At 35.1% G+C, this 22,907-nt stretch overlaps 1 protein-coding gene across 3 annotated transcripts in view; it reads left to right on the top strand.

Annotated features, from left to right (window-relative positions):
* REV3L (REV3 like, DNA directed polymerase zeta catalytic subunit) overlaps positions 1–22,907 on the top strand; it is a 178,972-nt gene that overhangs the window by 87,058 nt on the left and 69,007 nt on the right. For all 3 annotated transcript variants that reach the window (XM_061131892.1, XM_061131893.1, XM_061131894.1), the window contains 4 exons: positions 5,667–5,786; positions 10,075–10,312; positions 16,643–16,785; positions 17,442–21,612. In XM_061131892.1, coding sequence (XP_060987875.1) covers positions 5,667–5,786; positions 10,075–10,312; positions 16,643–16,785; positions 17,442–21,612 — 4,672 coding nt within the window. The remainder of the gene's footprint in view (positions 1–5,666; positions 5,787–10,074; positions 10,313–16,642; positions 16,786–17,441; positions 21,613–22,907) is intronic.

Genomic DNA, 22,907 nt, shown 5'->3' on the forward strand with positions numbered 1-22,907 from the left:
ATTCTTACATGTTTGTAGGTCACTCATTTTAGCTGCTGATTAGCATTCTTTTGTAAGACTAAACAAGTTTATCTGATTTTCTACAACTCTTAAGATGGTTTTCACCTTGGCACTGTGGTTGGCAGTGTTACATCTGTCATCTTATGGCCATGTGCAGGAGTTTCTCTGCAGAAGACATAAAAGTATAATTCGCCAAGTCTTAGGGTGTATGTATTATTAAACTCTACCTTAGATAGCATCTGTTCTATCAGGGTTTCTGCAATGCAGTTAGCTTTTACATGGTTGGTAGTTAAGAGTGTAATGGAAGTTTTACTCAGAAGTTATGTTTTTTATGCAAACAATTTTTCTAAGCAGGGGAGTCAGAATAGCAGGAGTAGAGTTACCAACCTTCAGTAAGAAAGGAAAAGCCCTCTTTTCACTGCTGCATGGGCAGCAGAGGCGTTCTTGACTGTATTAAACAGCAGCTAGAAATGAGCACCTACATCCATCTAGGGCTTCCTCCTTCTCTAAGAGTTGCATCCTAGCATTGTGCCCTCTGACTCAGAGCAAGTTACACCCTCTCCCAAGTATTTTAATGGCAGCCTTTTGGATGAGAGCTCTACTTTGATTTGCTTTGTCTTAGCATCTGCTAGCCCCATCCTAATCAAAATGTACCCAGAATTTCCATACTACTATTTCCTGTGCATTTTTAATATCTACTATGACAGCTTCCCGCCACATTGAGCAGCCTGCCTGACTGAGCAGTTTATTTCCTCAGGTACCAATTATTGACTTTGTTAGTATTCTCGTTACAGAGTTGCATAAATTTTGTCTTACCGTTTAATTTTCCTTATAAGCTCCTTTTTAGTGCTCAGTTTTTCAGACTTTGAGGTATGTTAACAATAAAACTATCATATTTTATTACAAAATTGCTCTATGAAATGATTATACCTAAGTTTATATTCCCACAGAATGTTAGAGCTTTACTTCCCTGCATCCTCAACAATATTTGATAGTGGAGATGCAAAAATTTTTTGCCATTCTCATTCTTTAGAATCTGAATAGTTTAATCTGCATTTCCTGATTGCTGATATTTATAAGCATTTGGGTCTTTCTATCTGAGAATTGCTTATTCATGTTCTTTGCTCATTTTCTATTGCAGCAATCGTTTTCTTACTAATGTGTAGAAATTCCTTGTATTTTCTAGATATCAAGCCCTTGTTAGTATATTTATTGTAGAGATATTTTCTCCTTATCTAGACTTGTTGAACTTTATTTTTAGTCTTTTTTCCCATTTTCTTCCCTTTTTTAAAAAGAGTATTTTATGTGTCTTTTTAGCTTTATATTTAACAATTTTTTCCCTTTACTGTTTGGTTTTTGTACCTGATTTACAAGTCATTTCCTATCCTGCTGTAATGAAAATTTTCATCCTTAAGGTTTATGTGTGCTTACAGTTGGTTTTCCACATGTAGGTCTTCAATTCATCCTACATTTTACTTGTGTATATAGTAAGGATCTTACTGTATCTGGTTTTTCTAGGTATAAAGAGCTAGTGGTTCCAACACATTTATTGAAAAAAATTTGTTTTCACTGAATTCCCCAACCTCAGTTGTGTTCTCCCATGTTAATATCATACTGTTGTAATTACTCTTGCTTTGTAAGTATGAATATATATCAGGGGCAGATCTCTGAATGGCTTCAAAATTGTCTTAATGACTCTTGGATCTTTTAAAAAGCTGTCCCATGTTAATTATAAGATCAGATTGTCTTGTTTCTGAAAAGAACTTTGTTGAGATTTTATTGGAAAGTTATTGAATTTATAGACTGATTTAGAAATATTTTAAATCTTTCTGTATACCAAATTATCTCATTTATGAACATGATATATTTCTCAGTTTATTTGGTCTTCCTTGTTTTTCAGTAAAGCTTTGTGGGTTTTTTGGTGAAAGTGTTTAATATCTTTTGTTAGATATACACCAGGTGCCTCATAATTGTTGCTGTTGTGAATTTATCTTTCAAAAATTACATCTTCTAATTGCTGATATTAGGCTCTTCACTGACCTTGTGTGTCAGTCTTATATCCAACAACTTTTGTTAGTGTTGATAATTTATATCTGTTTCACTGGATTTTCTTTGTAGAGTCATTATCAGAAAATAATTATTAGTTCCCTTCCCATCCTTATACTTTTTTAATGTTTTAATGCACTGCTTAAGAACTCTACAGTAATGTTAAGTAGAAATCATAAAAGCATTTTTCCTGGCTTTAAAGGGAATGTTATTGTATTTCATCATTAATTATGAAATTTACTACAGGATATTGGTAGATAAATTTTAATCAGTTTATTAAATAGCAATTAAATCTTCTATTTCTTGCTTGCTAAGGAAAATCTGAGTTTTTAAAAGCAAGAATGGATATTAAGTTTTACCAAATTTTTCTTTCTGAATTTACTGACACAGTTTTTCTCTTTTACTCTGTTAATATTTAGTTACATTAATAACATATCTAATGTTAAACTATCCTTGCACTCCTGAAACAAATTGTTGTTTGTCATGTGTGTTTTTTTAAGCATTTTGTTTAGGGTTTTTTTTTTTTTTTTCAGGAATTGAGAAGCATTCATACTTTAACCCCATTAAATGCATTGTAGAGCTTTTCCTGTTTTTCACCTCTCCTTTCAAGAATTTTTATTGGAGTGATATAGTCTTGTTTTCAGAGATTTGATACATCTCACCTGTAAAACCATTCAGACTTACACAGGTTTTTTTGTGGCTTGATTTTTATGTGAGGGTGAGGGTAGTAAGGGCTTCCCTTGTTGCTCAAATGGTAAAGAACCTGCCTGCAATGCATCAGACCCAGGTTTGATCCCAGGGTCGGGAAGATCCCCTGGAGAGGGAATGGCTACACTCCTGTATTCTTGCCTGGAGAATTCCATGGACAGAGGAGCCTGGAGTCCATGAGGGAAATAAAGGGCGTGGATTTTAAACTATTAATTTATCTTCCTTAATTGTTACAGGTTTACTCAGGTTTTTTATTTCTGTTTGAATCAGAGTTTATATCATATTTTTCCTAAGAAACTATCCATTTAATCTGAGTTTTCCATATTTTTGGTATAAAGTTGCTCATAGTGTTCCTTTAATATATCTCTTTTACCTTTGGCACATCCCCTTTTATTTCTAATGTAATTTATTTACTTTTTCTCGCTTTTGTTGTGATCATTCTTGCCAGTCTTATCTATTTTGTAATTAGTTTTAAAACCTGCTTTGTTTTCTCTGATCTCAGGTTTTGGGTTTTGGGTTTTGTGTTGTTGGTTTTTTTTTTTTGCTTTGGGATGACCTTTTTTTGTAGTTTCTTCTTTGTTCTTTCATCTTGATTAAACACTGTAGCTATGTCCTGGGATGTTTTAAAAACATTTCTTCTGGAGCTTCTAACTCTTCCTTTAAAAACTGTTGAAAACATTGATTTTCAAGTCTGAATATCAGAAGCAGAAAAATAGAATCTGCATGGGGAAGAGAGTGGTCTATGTGGGGAAACGTGTGAGTGTTTATTTCTGAGCTCTGTATTCTGTTTCATTAATCCATATGTCTGTTTTTGTGCCAATCTCATGCTGTTTTGATTACTGTAGTTTTGTAATATTGTCTGAAGTCTGGGAGAGTTATACCTCATGCTTCGTTATTTTTTTTCTTAAGGATTGCTTTGGCAATTCTGGATCTTTTAGGAGATCCAGAATCTATATCCAAAGTATAAATTTTAGGCTTATCCTAGTTCTGAGAAAAACTCATGGGTATTTTGATAGGTAATGCATTAAATATATTGATTGCTTTGGGCAGCATGGCCATTTTAACAGATTTAATTTTTGTAATTTAAGAGTATGGAATATCTTTCCATTTCTTTAAGTTATCTTCAGTTTCCTTTATTAATATTTTATAGTTTTCAGCATATAAATCTTTCACCTCCTTGGTGAGGTTTATTCCTAAATATTTTACTTTTTAATGTGATTTTAAAAGGGACATTTGTTTACGTTCCCTTTCTTTTATTGTTAGTGTAAAGAAATGCAAGCAGATTCTGTATGTTAGTTAATCTTGTAACCTCCTACTTCGTTGTATTTGTTTATTAGTTCTTATAGTTTGTGTGTAGAGTCTAGGGTTTTCTATATATCATGTCATACCATCTACATATAGTGACAGTTTTACCCCTTCCTACCAATTTGAATACCTTTTCTTTTGATTTCATCTGATTGGTGTTGCTAGAACTTCCAATACTATGTTGAAGGGAAGTGAGGGTTGGCATCCTTGTCTTGTTCCAAATTTTAGGTGGAAGACTTTAAACTTTTCACCATTGAGTATTATATTGGCTGTGTGTGTGTCATAGATAGCTTTTAGTATGTTAAGATATGTTTCCTCTATACTCACTATTGTAAGGGTTTTAATCATGAAAGGATGTTGAATTTTATCAGATACTTTTTTCTGCATCCATTGAGATGATCATATGGTTATTATCTTTTCTTCTGTTGATGTGGTAGATCACATCGATTGATTTATGTATGTTGAATGATCCTTTTGACACTGGGATGAATCTTAATTGTTCATGGTATATGATCTTTTTTATGTGTTGTTGGATTCAGTTTTCTAATATTTTGTTGAAAATTTTTATATCTATATTCATCAAAGATACTGCCCGTAATTTTTGTTTTTTTGTTAGTGTCTTTGTCTGGTTTTGGTATCAGGGTAGTGGTGGCTTCGTAGCCTATCTTTGGAAGTGTTCCTTCCTCTTCAGTCTTCTGGAATAGTTTCAGAAAAATTAGTATAAGTTCTTCTTTGTATGGTTGGTAGAATTTGCCTGTGAAACCATCTGGTTCTGGACTTTTGTTTGTAAGGAGTTTGTTGTTGTTTTTAATTACAGATTCTGTTTTGTTTCTAGTGATTGGTTGGTCTGTTCAAGATCTATTTCTTCTAGATTCAGTTTTGGAGAGCTGTATGCTTCTACAAAGTTATCCATTTCTTCTAGGTTGTCTAATTGTTCATCGTATTGTCTTACAGTTTTTTGTTATTTCTGTGGTATCAGTTGTATTTCTCTTCTTTGATTTCTTATTTTATTTGGATCTTCTCTCTTTTTATCTTCGTGAGCCTTGCCAGAGGTTTGTTAATTTTGTTCATCCTTTCAAAGAACCAGCTGTTAGGTTCATTGATTTTTTTTTTTCTAGTTTTTTGAATCTCTATTTATTCCCTCCCTGATCTTTATTACCTCCTTCCTTCTGCTGACTTTAGGTTTTGTTTGTTCTTCTTTTTCCAGTTCTTTTAGGTGGTGGATTAGATTATTTATTTCAACTTTTTTTTTTTCCTTAAAGAAGGCCTATATCATTATGAACTTCCCTCTAAGAACTTGTTTTTACAGATTTTAATGTACAGTGACTTATCAGGGTAATATAACTGTACAAACTAGGTAGTTGGTTTAGTGAAGAGATTGTAAATATTTAGTGATCACAGTTTTAGGGTTTTTTTTTTTCTTTGTGACTGGTTAGATTTCCTGTGGCTTTCATTAAGTTTATTATGTTTTTATTTAACATATATTACTAACACTTCAAAATTTTAAATAGGTTTACATTGTAATGTTTCCTAATTTACACAAATTGTAAGCAATTTCAGATTTAGGTCATTTACTTTAATGTTTTTGTATTCTTTGTCCTCTTAAGGTCACACTAGACCCAAAGTGGAGGAAGCTCTTATTAATGAAGAAGCAATTTTGAACCTCATGGAAAACAGTCAAACTTTTCAGCCTTTGACCCAAAGACTGAGTGAGTCACCAGTTTTCTGTAAGTAACTATTCTATCATAAATTTTCAGTATATTAAATCAACAAAAGTGCATATATCAGGTATTATTTTTTCTTTTATTTGAAGAGGTTAAAGTTGCATGTTGAATAAATTCTTACTCAGCATAAGAATGAAATTTTGCATTAAGAGAAGTGTAGTTTCTTCTTTTGTTTTCCATACAGCTTTTTCTGTTAAACAGTTGGGAAAGAAAATAATTCTCTTTTTTTAAACTTCACTTTGGTTGGAAGAGAACTATACTGCTTTAAGGGGAAATGTGTTTATTTTGAATTAAAATTCTTCAAAGTACAGTACATTAATAAAATACCATGATTGATTCTTTCTTAATAAGTCTCAGAAATTTCCCTGGACCACAGCTTTAAAGCCATTAATTCTTGACTAGAGTAGGACATAACAGTTACTTCTGAGTATCTTTACATTTCCATAAATGCATTTTCATTAATATTATAAGCCATTTACTAAATTTCATTTCAATAATTTAGTCTAAATTACTGGTATCTTTTTCAGAAATGTTTTTAAATTTTCATTGCAAAAAGTGAAATATCATTGAATTTCCTGCATCTTGTTTTGCTTGGTATAGTGATTTTATGTTTCTTGCTCACTTTGTTTTTCCATTCTTACTGTATCAAATGAGGTATAGCATCAAATGTGATCCTACCCCTCCACAGTATCCTCTCTCTGTTATTTACATTTTCATTTGAGTGGAAGATTAATTGAATGATTAGGGACAATATCAAAATTACTGTACACAGTCATGTTTCAAGAACATTTTATTATGGAGGTAGGTAACTTTTTTCTTTTCTAAATGAATGACATGACATACATAAAAAGAAATGATCCAAAGACCACATCTAAAATTTAGTTTGAAGTTTATAATGTAAAATGTTTTATTTCTCTGAGTAAATAAATGTTATATGCCTAAATTATATTTTAGTTATATAAAGTTAAAGAAATCAAAAAAGAGAGAGGTGTATTCTTCTTTCATCATTCTAAGTGAATAAAATGTATTACCAGCTGATACAATTTCACTTCTCTAAAGTTGAAAAAAATACAGTCTCAATGTTAGTCAAAGATTTGAGTCAAATATATATAAATCATTTGCTAATATTAACTTTTTTCAAAGTATGAGTCAGGAAAAATAAACTGCAATTCTAGGTTTAATAAATGGATTTTTGCCAAAATAGCCTCCATAAGCAAATTTCAATTTTGCCTTATATTTGGTAGCATGACTGACTAGTTTCTTCGTTGTCAATAAAGAAAACCTGAAACTTAATATATTCCCCATTTACTAAACTATTATATTTTGCAGAGAAAAAGGTTGTGTACAAGATTAGAACAGCCTCCTTCTTCATGATATTTTTTTTTAGATAATAACTTGTTCAGTTCAGTTCAGTCGCTCAGTTGTGTCCGACTCTTTGCGACCCCATGAATCACAGCACACCAGGCCTCCCTGTCCATCACCAACTCCCGGAGTTTAATCAAACTCATGCCAGTCGAGTCGGTGATGCCATCCAACCATCACATCCTCTGTCGTCCCCTTCTCCTCCTGCCCCTGATCCCTCCCAGCATTGGGATCTTTTCCAATGAGTCAACTCTTCGCGTGAGGTGGCCAAAGTATTGGAGTTTCAGCTTCAGCATCAGTCCTTCCAATGAACACCCAGCACTGATCTCCTTTAGGATGGACTGGTTGATCTCCTTGCAGTCCAAGGGACTCTCAAGAGTCTTCTCCAACACCACAGTTCAAAAGCATCAATTTTTTGGTGCTCAGCTTTCTTTATAATCGAGCTCTCACATCCATACAATGACCACTGGAAAAACCATAGCCTTGACTAGACGGACCTTTGTTGGCAAAGTAATGTCTCTGCTTTTTAATATGCTATCTAGGTTGGTCATAACTTTCCTTCCAAGGAGTAAGCGTCTTTTAATTTCATGGCTGCAATCACTATCTGCAGTGATTTTGGAGCCAAAAAAATAAAGTCTGACACTGTCTCCACTGTTTCCCCATCTATTTGCCATGAAGTGATGGGACCAGATGCCATGATCTTAGTTTTCTGAATGTTGAGCTTTAAGTCAACTTTTTCACTCTCCTCTTTCACTTTCATCAAGAGGCTTTTTAGTTCCTCTTCACTTCTGCCATAACGGTGGTGTCGTCTGCATATCTGAGGTTATTGATATTTCTCCCAGCAATCTTGATTCCAGCTTGAGCTTCTTCCAGCCCAGCATTTCTCGTGATGTATTCTGCATATAAGTTAAATAAGCAGGGTGACAATATACAGCCCTGACATACTCCTTTTCCTATTTGGAACCTGTCTGTTGTTCCATGTCCAGTTCTAACTGTTGCTTCCTGACCTGCATACAGGTTTCTCAAGAGGCAGGTCAGGCGGTCTGGTATTCCCATCTCTTTCAGAATTTTCCACAGTTTATTGTGATCCACACAGTCAAAGCCTTTGGCATAGTCAATAAAGCAGAAATAGATGTTTTTCTGGAACTCTCTTGCTTTTTCGATGACCCAGCGGATATTGGCAATTTGATCTCTGGTTCCTCTGCCTTTTCTAAAACCAGCTTGAACATCTGGAAGTTCATGGTTCACGTGTTGCTAAAGCCTTACTTGGAGAATTTTGAGCATTGCTTTACTATTGTGTGAGATGAGTGTTAATTGTGTGGTAGTTTGAGCATTCTTTGGCATTGCCTTTCTTAGGGATTGGAATGAAAACTGAGCTTTTCCGGTCCTGTGGCCACTGTTGAGTTTTCCAAATTTGCTGGCATAGAGTGTAGCACTTTGACAGCATCATCTTTCAGGATTTGAAATAGCTCAACTAGAATTCCATCACCTCCACTAGCTTTGTTTGTAGTGATGCTTTCTAAGGCCCACTTGACTTCACAGTCCAGGATGTCTGGCTCTAGGTGAGTGATCACACCATCGCGATTATCTGGGTCGTGAAGATCTTTCTTATACAGTTCTTCTGTGTATTCTTTATGATTTTTTTTTTAGATAATAACTTGTAGTAGGATATAATTCACATATTGTAAAACTAACCTTCTAACTTGTACAGTTCAGTGGTTTTCAGCATTTCATGTAGTTATGCAATCATTTTCACTGTCTGATTACAGAACATTTTTATCACTCTAAAAAAGAAACCCCATACCCATTTGTAGTCCAGTCTGTCTTTTCCCTCCTCTCAGCCTCTGGCAACCTCTAATCTGTTTTCTAATCTCTTTTGCTAAATTTACCTGTATTGGTCATTTCATATAAATGGAATCATATAACCTTTTGTTTCTGTATTCTTTTCACTTAGCATAATGTTTTTAAGGTATATATGTTTTCATGTTGAGGTATATATCAGTGCTACATTTCTTTTTACTACTGAATAATGTTGCATCATATGGCTATAAACCGTATTTCATTTCTCTGTCCTTCAGTTGATGGATATTTGAGTTGTTTCCACTTTTTTGGCTTTTGTGAGTAATGTGGCTATGATTATTCATGTATAGGTGTTCGCGGGACACATGTTTTCACTTCTTTGGGTATATACCTATGAATGGAATTACTGGGTCTCCTGGTAACTCTCTGATTACCATTTTAATAAACTGCCAACGTTTTTTCTCCCAGAGCAGCTGCACCATTGTACAGTTCGACCAGCAGTATATGAGGACTCCAATTTTTTCACATATTGTTAACACTTGTTATTATCTGTCTTTGATTTTAGCAAACCTAGTGCATATGATATCTCAGTGGTGGCCTTCAGGAAGTAATGCTATTAATCACTTTTAAAGCTCTCCTGTGTTTTTCAATTACAGGTTTTGTTTGGTTATCCTGTGAGCTAAATAAACCTCAAATGAGGGATAAGGTGTTCACATGTTTCACTTAGCATTAATTCATATACTTATTATATATTTTATATTTATTATGATCATTTGTGATTATATTTCATTTAGTGCTCCTCAGCCTTACTTAAGCAGTAAGAGTTTGAGCAGCTTGTTAACATGCAAATTCCTGAGTCTTGCCTCAGAAATTCGAATTCAGTAGATGTGAGATGGTGTCTTAAGAATTTTCTTCTTAATAAGGACACAGAACCATTCTAGTACAGGTGGTCTAAGGGTCACACTTTGATGGAAGAACTATATCAGTACATAAATCTCTATACCAGCTGTATTCTTTGAGCATGTGCCAACATATATGATTCTTAGTGTTTTACATATAATTGATCTGAATTATTGAATTATTTAGAAAATTTAAGTTATTTGTTGGCAATGCTTTACTTGTTTTATAGTGGACAGTAGTCCTGATGAGGCTCTGGTACATCTTCTTGCTGGTTTGGAAAATGACGGATATCACAGGGGAAGAAATAGGATGCCATCACAGTGTCGTTCCTTTGGAAACAGTAAAAATCCTCAAAATAGCGATGATGAAGAAAATGAACCACAGATTGAGAAAGAAGAAATGGAACTTAGTTTGGTGATGTCTCAGAGGTGGGACAGCAATATTGAAGAACATTGTGCCAAGAAGAGGTAACTTTTTAGTTGTTTCAGTTCCTTTAATAACTTTCTGTCATTATCAGTGTTCTTTAATCAGAAATTCTTACTATTATTCATAATAAAAAGCACTGTATAACCTAAATTGACTTAAATCTCTTTTAAATAGTGCCTTGTTTCTAATGTGGAATAAACTTCATATTCCAAGTGAAATGAAATTTTGGTACATTTAAAAAGATTAAACCTAACTTTTTTCCCCATTATTATTGAGGTATAAGATATACATAACTCTGAATTTTTTATGTACAGCATAAAGATTTGATTTATGTATATTGTGAAATGATTACCACAGTAGTTTTAGTTTACATCCATCATCTCATAGATACAATAAAAAGAAATAGGAGATATGCGTGTTGAATGTAGAAGGATGGCACTGATGGACCTATTTGTAGGGAAGCAATGGAGAGGCAGATATAGAGAAAAGGCTTAGGGACACAGTGAAGGAAGGAGCGAGTGGGATGAATTGAGAAAATAACATAGAAATATATACATTGCCAAATGTAAAACAGATAGCAAGCGGGAATTCTTTGTGTGACAGAGAGCTCAGCCCAGGGCTCTGTGAGAGCCTAAACAAGTGCAGTGAGACAGGAGATGGGAGGGCGTTCCGAAGTGAGGGCAATCACCTGGGGGTGAGTCATGGTGATGTATGGCAGAGGCCAACACAGTACTGTACAGCAATTGTCCTCTAATAAAAGAGAAACGAAACAAGAAATGGATTATTTCCTGTAATTTGAACTGTTATGATTTACCCTCTTAACTTTCATGTATGTCATGCAGCAATGGTAACATAGTCACTATGTTGTATATTATATTGCCTAGTCTTATTTATCTTATAACTGGAAATTTGTATCTTTTGACCACCATGCTTAAATTCATGCTCTCTCCATACACCTAACTTAGAAATCATCTATTTATGTACACAGTATCAATATGTGTGTCCTAAATAGGACAAAATAGAAGTGCCTCCTTATCTCAGAAACTGAAAAAAGAAAGCCCACTTTCTGATATTTTGTTGTTAGTTGTATAGAGATGCAATGAATTTCTTTATATTAATTTTGTACCCAGCGGCTTTACCACATTCATTGATGAGCTCTAATAGTTTCTGGTGGTGTCTCTAGGATTTTCTGTATGTAGCATCACATCATCAGCACACACTGAGTTTTACTTTTGCAATTTGAATTCCTCTTATTTTTCTTCTCTGTTGTGGCTGAGACTCCCAAAACTATGTTGAATAAAAGTGGCAACAGTGGGCATCCTTGTCTTGTTCCTGATCTTAGAGGAAGTGTTCTCAGCTTTTCATCATTGAGTATGATATTAGGTGTGGGTTTGTCATGAGTGGCTTGTATTATGTTGAGGTATGTTCCCTCTGGACCACAACAAACTGTGGAAAATTCTGAAGGAGATGGGAATACCAGACCACCTGACCTGCCTCTTGAGAAATCTGTATGCAGGTCAGGAAGCAACAGTTAGAAGTGGACATGGAACAACAGACTGGTTCCAAATAGGAAAAGGAGTACATCAAGGCTGTATATTGTCACCCTGCTTATTTAACTTATATGCAGAGTACATCATGAGAAACGCTGAGCTGGATAAAGCACAAGCTGGAATCAAGATTGCTGGGAGAAATATCAATAACCTCAGATATGCAGATGACATCACCCTTATGGCAGAAAGTGAAGAAGAACTAAAGAGCCTCTTGATGAAAGTGAAAGAGGAGAGTGAAAAAGTTGGCTTAAAGCTCAACATTCAGAAAACTAAGATCATGGCATCTGGTCCCATCACTTCTTGGGAAATAGATGGGGAAACAGTGACAGGCTATTTTTTCAGGCTCCAAAATCACTGCAGATGGTGACTGCAGCCATGAAAAAAGACACGTGCTCCTTGGAAGAAAAGTTATGACCAACCTAGACAGCATATTTAAAAGCAGAGACATTACTTTTCCAACAAAGGTCCATCTAGTCAAAGCTGTGCTTTTTCCAGTAATCATGTATGGATGTGAGAGTTGGACTATAAAGAAACCTGAGCACTGCAGAATTGATGCTTTTGAACTGTGGTGTTGGAGAAGACTCTTGAGAGTCCCTTGGACAGCACAGAGATCCAACCAGTCCATCCGAAAGGAAATCAGTCCTGAATATTCATTAGAAGGACTGATGCTGAAACTGAAACTCCAATACTTTGGCCACCTGATGTGAAGATCTGAGTCATTTGAAAAGACCCTGATGCTGGGAAAGATCAAAGGCGGGAGGAGAAGGGGATGACAGAGAATGAGATGGTTGGATGGCATCACCGACTCAATGGACATAAGTTTCAGTAAACTCCAGGAGTTGGTGATGGACAGGGAGGCATGGTGTGCTGCAATCTATGGGGTGGCAAAGAGTTGGACACGACTGAGCGACTAAACTGATGATGCTCCCTCTATGCCCACTTTCTACTGTTTCTATAATAAATGGGTATTAAATTTTATCAAAAGCTTTTTCTGCATCTGTTGAGATGATCAGATGGTCTATATTCTTCAATTTGTTAATGTGGCATATCACATTGACTTGTGAATACTGAAAAATCCTTGCATTCCTGGGGTAAATCCTACTTGAATATGGTGTATGGTACTCTGTGTATTGCTGGAGTCATTTTTAAGTTTTTGTTGAGGATTTTTGAATCTATTTTTATTAGTAATACTAGCCTGTAATTTTCTTTTTATGTGGTATCCTTGTCTAGTTTTTGTATCATGGTGTTGGTGGCCTCATAGAATGAGTTTGAGATGATGGCTATTAACTAAAACTATTGTGGTAATCATTTCACAGTATATGTAAATCAAGCCTTTATGCTGTGCATCAAAAATTCATAGTCGTTTGTGCCAGTTATATCTCAGTAATAATGGAAAAAATAAAGTTAGGTTTAATCTCTTTAAATGTTCCAAAATTTTAAATATGACCTCAATCTCATATTTAACTTGCCTTCCTGTACATATCTATCTGTTGTTAAACTTTCCTAGTTTGGGCAGTGTTGTTATTTATCTGGAGAGCAGAACACTTTTTAACTGGCTTGCTTGCTTCTAGTTCTGCTCCCCTATAATAGGAGTGATAATTGTGATTATTAAATGAACACTTCATGGGCATTTACAAAGGGAAGCAAAGAATATAAAGACCCTTTATGAGTTCAACTCATGCTCTACTGTCTTTATATGTTTTCAAAATATGGTTACTTAGGGAAATACAATAATCATATTGAGTCTTAATTTCAGCCAGATGTTTAACAAAGTCCTACATAACATCCTTATCGATAAAAAAAGATGGTAGTAGTGACTGATTAGATGGGTTCATAGGGAACTTGCATGATTTTGCATTCAAAAACCACTTAAATGCTTGCTTTGTGCCAAATGTCATGCTTGATTGAATTGAGATTGTCAGAAACATTGGAGATTGGTAATTCATTGGATGACAGAATATAGATTCAAAAATATCTTGAAACTGAAAAGATAACCTAAGGAGGTGTAGAGTCATAGGTTTTTTTGTTCAATCAAGTCAGTTTCACAAATATAGACTAGATAGACCTACAATTCATTCTAGACTTAAGAGTTTCTGTGGAAAAGCCATAAACTGTACTTTATTAAGAGCACAGTAAATCTGTAACGTTGTATGATTGCCAAAATAGTGAATTTAATTATTGACTACCAGATGTACCTGGGGGTATAACATTTAGTAGTCTGACAGATTTTGGATTTTATTAGTAAAATAATTACAGTATTTATTTGATGTGTTGAAATCTTGCTATAATAACTTGGGTTGCTTCTTTTATATTTCAGCAAAGTTTGTTAACTATTCGATATTTTTGTTTGATTGATCATGTGGCATTAATGAAGCATTTTTCTTATCTCCATATGTTTTTCTTTTGTCTTTGTTGTTCTTTCATTGTTTTATTTTGATAGTGTCCCTTTGATTTTTACCTTCAATCTGTTATTAGCATTTCTTCTACAGTTTCTTAGATTATACCAGGTTTAGCTATTTAAATTTTCATGCCCATATTAAGTAGATACGCATTCAAATATGTAACATTCTTGTAAAATCACCATCTTCTTATTCCCAGTAGTGCCAACATGTTTAAAATAATAGGCTTCATTTATCCCATAATGGTTTAATGTTTGTGTATTCATTGACTGGATCATTTCTGTGAAAATCATCCTGAGGTTAACCTTGGAAAAAATTCTTGAACATTTATAAAAGTATATTAGAGAACGATTGAAAGAAGTATAGTATATAGAATGGGAGTCATTTAATTTCTGCCTGTATATTGGATATTATATTCTGCCCCAAGTACCATATTTTAAGCATACTGAAAAAGTGAAGAGAAAGAAGAAGAACACTAGAAGGATTTGTGAGCACTATCACTTTTAAAGAACAGTGGAAAGAATAGATAGTGTTTACTCTAATTAGAGAAGAATTATGAAACTAATGATAAAAATGCCTTCAAATATTTTAAAAGTTATCATGTGGAACATGGCATAGATATGCTACATATGGCTACACAGGACAAAGGCAGAAATGAAAAATTTTTTTTTTTTTTAATTTATTTTTTATTATTATTATTATTTTTTTCCAGTGGGTTTTGTCATACATTGATATGAATCAGCCATGGATTTACATGTATTCCCAATCCCGATCCCCCCTCCCACCTCCCTCTCCACCCGATTCCTCCGGGTCTTCCCAGTGCACCAGGCCGGAGCACTTGTCTCGTGCATCCCTCCTGGGCTGGTGATCTGTTTCACCATAGATAGTATACATGCTGTTCTTTTGAAATATCCCACCCTCACATTCTCCCACAAAGTTCAAAAGTCTGTTCTGTATTTCTGTGTCTCTTTTTCTGTTCTGCATATAGGGTTATCGTTATCACCTTTCTAAATTCCATATACATGTGTCAGTATGCTGTAATGTTCTTTATCTTTCTGGCTTACTTCACTCTGTATAATGGGCTCCAGCTTCATCCATCTCATTAGGACTGGTTCAAATGAATTCTTTTTAATGGCTGAGTAATATTCCATGGTGTATATGTACCACAGCTTCCTTATCCATTCATCTGCTGATGGGCATCTAGGTTGCTTCCATGTCCTGGCTATTATAAACAGTGCTGCGATGAACATTGGGGTGCACGTGTCTCTTTCAGATCTGGTTTCCTCAGTGTGTATGCCCAGAAGTGGGATTGCTGGGTCATATGGCAGTTCTATGTCCAGTTTTTTAAGGAATCTCCACACTGTTTTCTATAGCGGCTGTACTAGTTTGCATTCCCACCAACAGTGTAAGAGGGTTCCCTTTTCTCCACACCCTCTCCAGCATTTATTGCTTGTAGACTTTTGGATAGCAGCCATCCTGGCTGGCGTGTAATGGTACCTCATTGTGGTTTTGATTTGCATTTCTCTAATAATGAGTGATGTTGAGCATCTTTTCATGTGTTTGTTAGCCATCTGTATGTATGTAAGGCAGAAATGAAAAATTTTTGAATGATATAGGGAGAAAATTATTAACAGTTTGAGCCATTAATTTTATTTGGGAAAGGTTTAATGGAAAAATTATTCTGCATATAATAAAGTAATATTTTCAAGACAAGTGAAAGAAAAAGGTGTGGGTAGAAAGTAAGTTTGCCCATCCAGATGGAAGGGAAAATATCAAGCTATGATCTAGTGAAAAATGTAATTGGTAGGAGATAGAACTTATGGAGAGTATCCATCTGGACTTCACAGTCCATCTCCATTCCTCAGTAACCCTGCTTTTATAGCCACTGCTGGGATTGACTCAATACCTGTGCTGCTTCCTAGCCTATCTATCTGACCCCTTTTATTTTCTCTCTCAGCCCTGACCTGAATATCCCCTTGCCTTTTTGTTTGTTCTTTCTAATCATAATGTAGTAATTGTGTATCTATGGAGACTTCTTAGAATATCCCAAGATGCCACCTTTTTAGAAATTACCAGGTACTCACCTAAGCTGTTATATGTGTATATTTAATGATAATATAAAGGGGACAATATAAGGAAGAACATAACTAGGTATGGTAATCCAAGATATTGTGGAACTGTGAATATAGGAATGATGGTATCTTCTAGCTCACATGAAAGGGATTGTAAAGTCTATTTACAATAACTTTTGATGGGGCATGATACTAAAGCAAAGTAAATCTGATTTTCTTTTTAAAGTTTTAATTTTCAGATCTGCTTTGTTCAGTTTTACTAGTATAGTGTCAAATTAGGCAAATTATTTGAGTCTGAGATGCTTTTTTCTAATGCTCATACCTCACTGATGAATCTTAATATTCCCTAGATCACTGTGCAGAAATACCCATAGAAGCTCAACAGAAGAAGATGATTCATCTTCAGAAGAAGAAATGGAGTGGAGTAATAACAGTTTGCTTCTAGCCAATCTTTCTATACCTCAGTTAGATGGAACTGCAGATGAAAATAGTGGTAAGTAAACTAGTCTACTGTGAGGATTTTGTTATTTAAGGGCTGAAAACATTTAATTTTGAAAAATATAATCACACACTCTACACAGTTGGCTAAGTGAGACTATGACAGTACTGTTAGATTTTGTCTTTCTCAAGGATGTTTTCTTTTGAGAGAATGTAGATAAAGTATGTTTTTTCTCATTTGTAAGAGGATAGCGTTTATCAATCACTGATTAGAGCTTTATATACTTTAATCAGTTTATCATAACATTTAAGCATAGGAAACTATAAGAAATATGCTTAGCTTATTTAAAGTGATAATGCAAAACAAGAGTGATAATGCAAAGATGTGTGTTATTTTATGGAAACTTTCCAAGGCAATGAGATTTTTTCCCTTATTCTCTCAAAAAGCATGAATATTGATACCATCTGTTTTTAACCAAAGGCATATGTGTTTAAAATAATGACTAATAGTCAAATGTAACTAACTCTCAATTATTCAGACTAAGATATCATCCTAATGATAAAAACGACCTTTCTGTTGAGTTAACTGTTTTAAACATACAAATGTAATTTCATATAATTTCTTTCATGGTGATAGCATCATGATATAGGAAAATATTTTAAAAATTAGAAGAGTTGAAGTGAAGCACATGCTTTTTTCCCTCATTTCAGACAATCCACTGAACAATGAAAATTCTAGAACCCACTCTTCTGTGATTGCAACAAGCAAGCTATCAGTAAAACCTTCCATCTTTCACAAAGATGCTGCTACATTAGAACCCCCATCTTCCGCTAAGATCACCTTTCAGTGTAAACACACAAGTGCCCTTTCTTCCCATGTTTTGAACAAGGAAGATTTAATTGAAGACCTTTCACAGCCAAGCAAACTAGAGAAAAGTCTAGATCATTCAGTCACTTCTTTTACAAACGAAAGCACTTACTCTATGAAATATCCTGGATCTTTAAGCAGTTCTGTCCATTCAGAAAACTCTCATAAAGAGAGTGGCAAGAAAGATGTCCTCCCAGTATCTTCCTGTGAAAGTAGTACTTTTGATTATGGAGACGATATTCCATCTCTTACAAGACAAGTACCAAGTAGAAAGTATGCAAACATTAGAAAAATTGATAAGGATGCCCCTTTTATACATATGAGCCGTCACACTAATGAAAGTACATTGGGCAAAAATTCTTTCAACTTTTCTGACTTAAATCATTCAAAGAGTAAATTATCTTCTGAAGGAAATGAAAAAGGAAACAGCACAGCTCTGAATAGTTTATTCCCTTCATCATTAAATGAAAATTGTGAATTGCTGTCTTGCTCAGGGGAAAATAGAACTATGATGCATTCTCTTGATAGCATTGCTGATGAAAGTGGACTAAATAAACTTAAAATTAGATATGAAGAATTTCAAGAACATAAAACAGAAAAACCAAGCCTCAGCCAGCAAGCAGCACATTATATGTTTTTTCCCAGTGTTGTTCTCTCTAATTGTCTCAGTAGGCCCCAAAAACTCTCTCCTGTCACATATAAACTACAACCTGGCAATAAACAGTCCCGGTTAAAAATGAATAAAAAGAAGCTTGCAAGTCATCAAGAGACTTCTACCAAAACTGCTGAAACTGGATCCTCAAAAGATAATTGTATACAAAATAATCCTTGTAATAGTAATAATTCTGAGAAAGATAATGTATTGGCTAGCGATTTAATTAAGGTCACCCGTGGAACTTTTGAAAATAAAACATCTACAGACAGTTTTGTAGACTGTCACTTTGGAGAAGGAACCTTAGAAACTGAGCAGTCCTTTGGATTGTATGGAAATAAATATACCCTTAGAGCCAAACGCAAGGTAAATTATGAGAACGAAGATAGTGAGTCAGGTTTTGTAACACACAACTCAAAAATTAGCCTACCTCATCCCATGGAAATTGGTGAAAGTTTAGATGGAACTCTCAAATCTCGAAAACGCAGGAAAATGTCTAAAAAGTTGCCCCCTGTCATCATAAAGTACATTATTATTAATAGGTTTAGAGGGAGGAAAAATATGCTTGTGAAACTAGGAAAAATAGACTCTAAAGAAAAACAAGTAATATTAACAGAGGAAAAAATGGAACTGTATAAAAAACTTGCACCTTTGAAGGATTTTTGGCCAAAAGTTCCTGACTCCCCTGCAACCAAATATCCCATTTATCCATTAACACCAAAGAAAAGTCACAGAAGAAAATCAAAACATAAGTCTGCTAAGAAAAAAACTGGTAAACAACAAAGGACAAATAGTGAAAATATTAGAAGAACTTTGTCTTTCAGGAAAAAACGGTCACATGCTATTCTTTCTCCTCCCTCACCATCTTACAATGCTGAAACCGAAGACTGTGACTTAAATTATAGTGATGTTATGTCTAAACTAGGTTTTCTTTCTGAGAGAAGCACAAGTCCCATAAACTCTTCTCCACCTCGCTGCTGGTCTCCCACAGATCCAAGAGCTGAAGAAATAATGGCTGCTGCCGATAAAGAAGCAATGCTTTTTAAGGGTCCTAATGTATATAATAGTAAGACTGTTAATTCCCGTATAGGAAAAAATAGTCGAGCAAGAATGCAGGTTAAGAAATCAAAAACAAAGCTTGTCAATCCCTCTACAGTTTCTAAGAAAAGGAACAAACGAAATCAGACAAGTAAACTAGTAGATGATGGAAAAAAGAAACCAAGAGCAAAACAGAAACAAAAAACAAATGAGAAAAGTACACCAAGAAAGCACATAACATTAAAGGAAGAAAAACTAAAATCTCAAGCTGGTACTGAAGTTAAGTTTGTGCTGAAACATCAGAATGTGCCTGAGACCTCAGATAATTCTGGAGGCTCTCAACTACTTTTTAAACAGAAAGATGTGTCTTTAATCGGCTCTGCTATAGATCATCCCCTTTCTGCTCCTGTCCCCACTGGAATTCATGCACAACAGAATTTATCTGGCTGCTTTTCTTCTTTCCTAGAAAGCAAGAAACCTGTAGATTTGCAGGCATTCCCCAGTTCACGAGATGATGTGAATTCTTCTGCTGTTTGTGGTTCTTTAGGACCTGGAATCTCAAAAATTAATGTTCAGCGATCTCATTGTCAAAATGCTATGTTTGCTCTAAAAGAATCAAGCTTGATTCAAAAAAATATATTTGACCTTTCAAACCATTTGTCTCAGGTAGCACAGAATACACAGATGTCTTCTGGTATAATGTCTCCAAAGATAGAAGAGAATGCAAATATACAAAAAAGCTATTTGTCATCTCTTGGAAAGTTAAACGAATATCGTAATTCCCTAGAATCAAAGCCAGACCAGACGTATGCCCCTAATTTTTTGCATTGCAAAGATAGTCAGCAGCAGATTGTGTGCATGGCAGAACATTCAAAGCACAGTGAAACTTGTTCTTCAGGAAATGCAGCTTCAGAGGAAAGTCAGATGCCTAATAATTGCTTTGTAACTTCTTTGAGAAGCCCAATCAAACAAATAGCTTGGGAACAAAAACAAAGGGGTTTTATTTTAGACATGTCAAACTTTAAACCTGAAAGGGTAAAGCAAAAGCCATTGTCAGAAGCAATTTCACAAACCAAAGCACTTTCTCAATGTAGGAATCGAAATGTGTCAACACCTTCAGCATTTGGTGAAGGACAGTCTGGCCTGGCAGTTCTAAAAGAATTGTTGCAGAAAAGACAACAGAAAGCACAAAATGCAAATAGCATACAAGACCCATTATCTAATAAACAGCAACCAAACAAAAGTATCTCTTTTTCTCTTGAGCATAACAAATCAGTTAAACGAACACGATCAGTAACATCTCCAAGGAAACCTCGAACTCCCAGAAGTACAAAACCTAAAGAAAAAATTCCCAAACTTCTTAAAGTAGACTCTCTAAATTTACAAAACTCTGGCCAGTTGGATAACTCCCTATCAGATGATAGTCCCATCTTCTTTTCAGATCCAGGTTTTGAAAGTTGTTATTCACTTGAAGATAGCTTATCCCCTGAACATAATTATAATTTTGATATTAATACAATAGGTCAAACTGGATTTTGTAGTTTTTATTCTGGAAGTCAGTTTGTCCCAGCTGATCAGAATTTGCCTCAGAAGTTCCTAAGTGATGCAGTTCAGGATCTTTTCCCGGGACAAACTGTAGAAAAAACTGAGTTTTTAAGTCATGATAACCAGAAATGTGATGAAGACAAACATCACGCCTCAGACTCAACTGCATGGATTCGATCTGGTACTCTAAGTCCTGAACTGTTTGAGAAATCATCCATAGATAGCAATGAGAATCATCGCCACAATCAGTGGAAAAATACCTTTCATCCTCTAACAACTCGGTCTAATTCAATTATGGAGACTTTCTGTATCCAGCAGTCAGAGAACTGTCTAAATGAAAAGTCCAGATTAAATAGGAGTTCAATAAGTAAAGAAGTATTTCTTAGCCTCTCACAGCCAAGCAGTTCAGACTGGATTCAAAGTCATACCAGAAAAGAAATGGGGCAGTCTCTTGACGCAGTCAATACTTCTTTTACTACAGTACTATCCTCCCCTGATGGTGAACTTGTAGATGCAGCCTCTGAAGATTTAGAATTGTATGTTTCAAGAAACACTGATGTGTTGACACCAACTCCGGATAGTTCGCCGAGGTCTACCAGCTCTCCCTCGCAATCTAAAAACGGCAGTTTCACCCCTCGAACTGCTCACATTCTGAAACCACTTATGTCCCCACCAAGTAGGGAAGAAATTATGGCAACTTTGTTGGATCATGACCTTTCAGAAACCATTTACCAAGAACCATTTTGCAGTAATCCTTCTGATGTACCAGAAAAGCCCAGGTAATCAGAATTATTTTTCCCCTTGGGTCACTCTGAATGATTGATTATAATGTATATATAACAAAATTTGGTAACTGACTACTACTTTCTCTGTGATACTGTAAGTCTATCATTATGAAAACACTTTTGTAATTATGGACATATTAAAAGAATTCACAAATTGGGTGGATGGTTGTACCCAGAGGAATTTATTTAAGTTGATCAGTGTTGGTCTTGATCTGTTATTTTGCACTGCATCAACACTAAGGGATTAGAGACTGTCTGTGACACAATGCCAAGAAGGATGTCATAATACTTTTGTAGTAGTATCATTTTAAAGATAGTATTTATTTCTAAAGTGGTAAGCTTTCTAAAGTGGTAAGCTTTCATAATTTTAAAAAGAACTTTGTTTTTTAAAAATGTTTGAAAATAAGCATACATATGTTTTAAATACTCAGGATATTTCTCTAAATGAAGATTATTTTAAGTTGTTTCTGTTACATACACTCTCTTTTCATATTGCCAGCATCTTCATTCATATTGTTACTGTTGTTTGTACATTTATTACGGGTACAAGATGGACTTTGATTCCCCTCATCTCTTCTTTTAAGAATCTTTTCAGAAAAGTGATAAACAAAGAGACAGATCCGTGCACACACACAGCCAGTAGCAAAAGGTGAAGGTTTATAAATAGACCACAGCCCTGGCCTATTTATAAACCAGTAGTTAAGTAGGTATCCTGTCCTGCCTGCATCACCAAGGTAGAACATATCTGATAAGAGCTAAATTGGGGGACAAGGCTTAATCCAGAAAGTTTAAGGGATGGCTTTTGGCCCTGCCCCTGTGTCTTTGATCCTATTTACCTAATCAGTTGCAGAGAGAGGCAGTTCATTTCAGCCATCCAGTCAGAAGCGGAGCAGAATTTCCAGGACTGCTGAGGCAGACCCTGCTTAATCTAAATGATGGAAAGAGATAGGATGTGCCAGCAAAGGCAAGAGGCCACACTGCATGTATGCACTGACCTTGAGCTGCACTGTGTTCCTTACCCTACTGAAACAGACAGTAAATGCCAGGCTTTTTACCCAGCAGATTAGCAGTAATTTCTACAAGAGTCCATTTAAGAAAGGGGTGAGAAAAAGTGATCAGAAATATAGAGTAGAAGTTCCCTCCTCTAAGGACTTGAAGTGAAAGATAGAAAATCCCTCACCCTACCTCACCCCCGCACTGCACAGCACATAGTTTTGCTGTTCTTTTGTGCCTGGTACCCACATTTGGTTTTTTAACATGAATAGAACTCTATTTCACTGTCAGAATAT

The sequence above is a fragment of the Dama dama genome, chromosome 28 (assembly GCF_033118175.1).
Source record: "Dama dama isolate Ldn47 chromosome 28, ASM3311817v1, whole genome shotgun sequence".
In the NCBI taxonomy this organism is placed as follows: Eukaryota; Metazoa; Chordata; class Mammalia; order Artiodactyla; family Cervidae; genus Dama; species Dama dama.